The following is a 5,776-nucleotide window of genomic DNA, read 5'->3' as shown; positions in this document are numbered from 1 at the left end:
GGGGGGGGGGTCCGTGCCGGTGCGGCGGGTGACGCAATGGCGACATGCGGCCGGGGGGCAGCGGTGAGTCAGCCGCTGCCGCCGCGGTGACTAAGCAGCTTGCGGGCCGCAACGAGCCCCCGGGCCCCGAGCCGTGTCCCCGGCTCCCCCCGCGGCAGCCAGCGCCCTCGTGGGCAGCGGTAAGAGCACCGCGGCCGCCCTGGCGTGGCCCCAGCTCCTCCGCACCCCGCCCGGGGGCCCGATCTGCAGCCTGGCTGCCAGGGTGGCGCTTTGCAGTGGTTAGAGCCCGCTGCCAGCCCCGGGGGGGGGGTCCCGTGTTCTCTGTACCCCCGTGGGGCCAGATCTGCAGCCTGGCTGCCAGCACAGAGGTAAGTAGTGGTTCAAGCCCCCTGCCAGCTGCCTTCCTGCCCGGGGGGTGTCCCCAAGTCCTCTGCACCCCATGGGGCCACATCTGTAACCTGGCTGTCATGGCGGAGGCATGCAGTGGTTAGAGCCCCCTGCCAGCCCCAGGGGGGGCCCCCAGGTCCCTTGTACCCCTTTGGAGGCAGATCCGCAGCCTGGCTGCCAGCACAGAGGTAAGCAGTGGTTAGAGCCCCCTGCCAACCCCAGGGGGGTCCCCAGGGTCTCGTGCCCCCCCCCTTGAGATGTAGGCGATCCCCTCTGGGACCCAACCCAGTGCTTGGCCACAGGAGCAGTGATGTGCAGTGGTTAGAGCACCTTGGCAGCCCCCCTTGCCCACCCTGGGGGTGTCCCCAGGTCTGCTGCATCCCCCGGGATGTGCCTGGCCCCCCCCCCCCCCACTCCAGCTCTCCTTGACGTCTGGCAAGCATGGATCGGCACCAGGGATGCTGTAGGTGCTTTGGGTTGCCCTTTCCGTTGGGTCAGGTCGCCGGGGCAGCCCGGGCGTCCTTTCAGTACGGTCACAACATCATGTGCTCTCGCTCGCTCTCTTTGTGCTCTCCATTTTTGGGCACATGACTGGAAAAGTGCACAGCCAGCTGCTTTCCTCTGCCCCCGGGGCAGCTGGCAGCCTCTGCCGCCTGCCAGGGCGCTGCCAGGGCGCTCCCAGTGCCGTGGCCAGTAATCCAGCCGAGCGAACCGCTTCAGATGTGGTTTTCCGTTGCCCTGCGGCCAAGGTAGCGCTGGCCTTGCCCGGACACGGCTAGGCCAGCGTGTCTCCTGATGGTGTAACCGGAGAACTACCCCAGATACTTCCCTTAAGCGATGCAAAAACATTCTTGCGTTGCTTTGTCAGGTCGTTCCCTAGCTGGAAGGGCGCCGTGCACCTGACCGGGGTTTTGAAATCAGGTGTTGTCTCCAGGGGAAAAAAGGAGCTGTTTAGCAACCCCAATTGGAGGAGATTTCTGTGCACCCTGCCATGGAATAGGGCTGTTACCTCATGGGTTTAAGGTCTGTTTTAGTGCCCTTTAACCCTCCGAAACGGCGAGGGGAGCCTCCCGTCTGCYTTTCCTTTTCTCCTCGCTACAATGGGCTGAAACGCAATGCTGGCCCGTCGCCCTCCTCTAAAATCCAGCCCGAAAGGTCGTYGTCAAGGACATCCGCAGTCCAAAGGGAAGTTGCTTATTCATTGTGGAACCCGAGTGGCTCGTGGGAAGCCCTTAGAGCGGGAGGAGGTTTTCATTACCCCGCAATAAAACATCCTCGGGGTTTTAAGCGACTGGATGTGGCGGGCTTGGCGCTGGCTGGGCGGCCAGCTGAAACCAGTTTTGCAGTCGGGGCCGGCTGCTGGCCGGCAGCGTACAGTACGGCCTGGCAAATTCCAGCTCCGGGGCTCCCCCCGGGGCAGCTGTTGACATCCAACACTCCTTCCGAAAGCAGCACCGGGGCTTAAGCTTGCACTGGAGGGGGCAGAACTGGCGCCCTCCAGATTTGGAAAGCCGGCGACTTGGCGCACGGCCCCGCGCCCTGTTTGGGGAGGAGGTGCTGGGTTCCCTTTCGGAAAACGGGAGCGCGGCGGCGGAATAGGTGGCTGAACTTAAGCCCTGACCCAAATGTAACTTGAGCGCAAGAGTTTGACTAGCAAATGCCTGAAATTCCACGCTAATAACCCGGAGCAGGGGACAAGGAAAGGGCTGTGTCTGCTGCAGGAAGCTGCTGGCTTAAGAGGAGGCTTGCGCTGGCCTGGGGCACCGCCGCAGTTGCTGCTCGTGTTTCCAGATTAGCGTGGAAGCTCCCTGCGTYGGCCGCGATTTGCCGCGCTCAGCGGAGAGGGAAAGCGGCTCAGGAAGGAAGGGTTAGGCGGTAGCGATAAGCTCGCTCTTTTTTTCCTCAGATAAGATCTGCGACCAGATCAGCGATGCCGTCCTGGACGCCCACCTCAAGCAAGACCCTGACGCTAAAGTGGCCTGCGGTGAGTTGAGCCCCATTTTGGGAAGCGGGGGGACGGGAGGCAGCAAGCGCTCCGGCTGGACGATGCCAGAGGTGACCTTCTCTTTCCCCTTTAGAAACCGTCGCAAAGACGGGGATGATCCTCCTGGCGGGGGAAATCACTTCCCGAGCTGCTGTCGACTACCAGAAGGTCGTTCGGGACACCATCAAGCACATCGGTTACGACGATTCCTCCAAAGGTACGTGCCGCCGCTCGCTCCCTCGCGGCCGGCGTCGAGCGTGGACGGCCGYGGGGGCCGAGGAGCTAAAAACCCGCTTTGCCCTAGGCTTTGACTACAAGACTTGCAACGTGTTGGTGGCCCTAGAGCAGCAGTCCCCAGACATCGCCCAGGGCGTCCACCTGGACCGCAGCGAGGAGGATATCGGGGCTGGAGACCAGGTTAGCGTCCCCTTTCTACCTCGAGCGACCTTCTCCTCCGCGTGAGGGCGAGCGTTTGACCCCCCCGCYGTCTCTTTGCCGGCAGGGCCTGATGTTCGGCTACGCCACGGATGAGACGGAGGAGTGCATGCCCCTCACCATCGTCCTGGCGCACAAGCTGAAYGCCAAGCTGGCCGAGCTGCGGCGCAACGGCACCCTGCCCTGGCTGCGGCCCGACTCGAAGACGCAGGTGAGGGCCTTCGGCCTCGGAGCTGCGCTCACTGCCGCTGTCCTCTCTTCTCCTCGGGAGCGTCCCGCCCCTGACGGCCGTCTCCTTTCAGGTGACGGTGCAGTACATGCAGGATCGCGGCGCCGTGATCCCCATCCGCGTGCACACGATCGTCATCTCGGTGCAGCACGACGAGGAGGTGTGCTTGGATGAGATGAGGGACGCGCTGAAGGAGAAGGTGATCAAGGCCGTGGTGCCGGCCAAATATCTGGACGACGATACCATTTACCACCTGCAGCCTAGCGGCCGCTTTGTCATCGGTGGCCCCCAGGTAAGGTGACTTTTTGGGGGGGCTTTGCGGCCATGCCGGAGCCTGTGGTTGAGCCAACCTGGTTCCCGAGGCGAYGGTTCGTGACGGCGCTTCCCGTTGCAGGGTGACGCTGGCCTCACGGGCCGCAAGATCATCGTGGACACGTACGGAGGTTGGGGCGCCCACGGCGGCGGCGCTTTCTCCGGGAAGGACTACACCAAGGTGGACCGTTCGGCCGCTTACGCCGCGCGCTGGGTGGCCAARTCCCTCATCAAAGCCGGGCTCTGCCGGAGGGTGCTCGTGCAGGTAGGCGCCGTGGCGTGCCACGCTTTTGGGGGGGCTGGGGAGCGACCTTGACCGCTGCTGGCTCGATTCACATCTCCTCCTCCCCTCGCCCAGGTTTCCTACGCCATCGGGGTGTCGCAYCCCTTGTCCATCTCCATCTTCCACTACGGCACGTCCCAGAAGAGCGAGCGGGAGCTGCTGGAGATTGTCAAGAAGAACTTCGACCTCCGCCCTGGGGTCATCGTCAGGTAAAAGCGGGGAGGCGCGCCGCCGGGGAACCGGGGGTGGCGGGAGCGGGYGCACGGCGCGCCTGGCTGGCCGGCAGCGACGACGGGCGCAGACCGCGGGTTTTCCCCCCCACACACACCTTGCCCTCGCCCCGCCGGGAGTAGCGAGGAGCGGTTCCCTACRTGGAGCTCGCCGCTGCTTTTGGGGGCGGAGGGCGCCCGTAGCCCCCCTCCGCGGGCAGAGAGCCCAGAGCCGAGCGCCCGCCCGGACTAGCTGCCCCGCCGTGGGCACGACCTCGTGCTGCTGTTCGCTGCCTCTTTCGCCACCCGTGCTGGAAACATCAGATTTAAAGGGAGAAGCAGCCTTTGGGCTAGGACAAGAGCTGCTTAAGCCGGAAGATAAGTGCTTTCGGGCGGACCGGGTGCTGCTGAAGGGGGTAAGTATCCGCCGGCAGCTGAGAAACCGCCACGCGCTTGTAGCTTCTCCGGCTGTTTCCTCGCGACAGCCCGGGAAGCTACAACCGTTCCGGGAAGAAGGGAGCAGGACAGGGAGGCGGCCCCCAGGCCGGAGCCAGCAGCGAGGCGGCGTYGCCCGCCGTGGCCAGCGCCCCGGCCCCCGCAGGACAGGGAGGAGGTTTGTGCGTGGCGTTTTTTTGGGCCTCGGACGCTYTTACTAAGTTGAGGACTTGTATATTCCAGGGATCTGGATCTGAAGAAACCCATTTATCAGAGGACTGCAGCCTATGGCCACTTTGGTAGGGACAGTTTCCCCTGGGAAGTTCCCAAAAAGCTAAAATACTGAAAGTGTTAGGCTTTTTTCCCCACTCCTGTTGGCGTAGGCTACAGAGAAGCTTGCAGGCTCTGGGGGAAAGAGCTCCTCTTCCCTAAGCTCTCCTGTCCTCCTTTCCAGCTCTTGCTCACCTCTGTCTGTCGCCATGATTTCAGTTGTGTGGGGACCACCCGGGCCCTCGGGCCTCTCCCCGCGGCGGGCGGCAGCAGCGCGCTCGCACCCCGTGCCCCCCCCCTTTGCCCCCGAGGGTGCCCTCCTTCCGCCCGCGTGGGCACGAGCCCCCTTTTCCCCGGCGCTGCCGCCGTCCTGGTGACGCGCGCTTGACGTCTGTGGGTCCCTCCGGCATCTATCTGCCTTTTAGTTTTTTAACTCTCGTGACGTCTGAGCTCGGAGATGCCAAAGCGCTCCCGGCCCCCGCTTGGCCTCCCCCCCTCCTTCCTCCGACTGTCACTTTTTTACGGGAACCGTTTTCCCTGTCCTGGAGCCCGCGCCGGCTGGCCCTTTGCCGCGCGCCTCCTCCCGCTCGGACCTCGGTGGTGCTGTTTTTGTTCCTAACTCCCAGCTCTCGAGCGGCACCGGATTTTAACCTCTCCGCTTCCAGCTCTTTCTCTCTCTTTCTCTCGGAGGACGTATGTAATAAGGGGAGGGGGGAGGGTTTAAAACCCAACCCACCCCCCTGAATCCCACCTGTAGCTCAGCACTAGCCCAACGGCGCCCGACTTGCCGAGCTCCGGCACCGGCCCGAGCTCCGTAGGCTGCGTGCTTTGGTACCGGAGGAATTTTTGTTGTCGTCGTTTTTTTCTTTATAAGAAAGCTAAAAATGAATCCACAACTGCACAACACCCCCCCCCCTCCTCCCACCCTTGAGCTTTGCGCTGGGAGGTGACGGCGGAGCGGGGAGAGGGGGCACAGCGGAAAGGCTCTCCCAGCTCCGGGGAAAAGGGGAAGGAGGGAGGGGGGGAAAACCGGCCCTTCATACTTGAACGTTTTTTCTAATGGCTTATTTATTGTGTCCTGAGGCGCGGGGCGTAAGTACAGAGAAGCCCCCGGGCTCAGACGGCAGCTCTTATTTTCCCGAAAGCCCCCCTGCACCTTGATTCCTGGCTGCTTTTTTTTTTTTCCCCCTCCCACTCATACAGAAAAGTTGAATATTTACAAATGAAAAATG

General features: G+C 63.0%; 2 protein-coding genes across 2 annotated transcripts in view; one reads left to right on the top strand and one right to left on the bottom strand.

Moving 5' to 3' along the window:
• Positions 1-44: 44 nt before the first annotated feature.
• On the top strand, positions 45-5,735 carry MAT2A (methionine adenosyltransferase 2A). The gene is made up of 10 exons (XM_026057031.1): positions 45-63; positions 377-523; positions 2,294-2,371; positions 2,466-2,588; positions 2,676-2,788; positions 2,874-3,017; positions 3,109-3,327; positions 3,430-3,612; positions 3,706-3,839; positions 4,518-5,735. The coding sequence occupies exons 1-10, from the start codon at positions 45-47 to the stop codon at positions 4,618-4,620; spliced, it is 1,263 nt and encodes a 420-aa protein (XP_025912816.1). The 3' UTR covers positions 4,621-5,735.
• Positions 5,309-5,776, bottom strand: part of GGCX (gamma-glutamyl carboxylase) — a 4,605-nt gene continuing 4,137 nt past the window's right edge. Inside the window, 1 exon segment of the mRNA XM_026057030.1 lies at positions 5,309-5,422. Within this exon segment, the coding sequence (XP_025912815.1) occupies positions 5,309-5,422 (114 nt within the window).

This window comes from Apteryx rowi, unplaced genomic scaffold (genome assembly GCF_003343035.1).
Source record: "Apteryx rowi isolate R43461 unplaced genomic scaffold, aptRow1 scaffold_1357, whole genome shotgun sequence".
Classification (NCBI taxonomy): Eukaryota; Metazoa; Chordata; class Aves; order Apterygiformes; family Apterygidae; genus Apteryx; species Apteryx rowi.
Note: the sequence above shows the minus strand (reverse complement) of the source record. Positions and strands in the feature narration are given on the sequence as shown.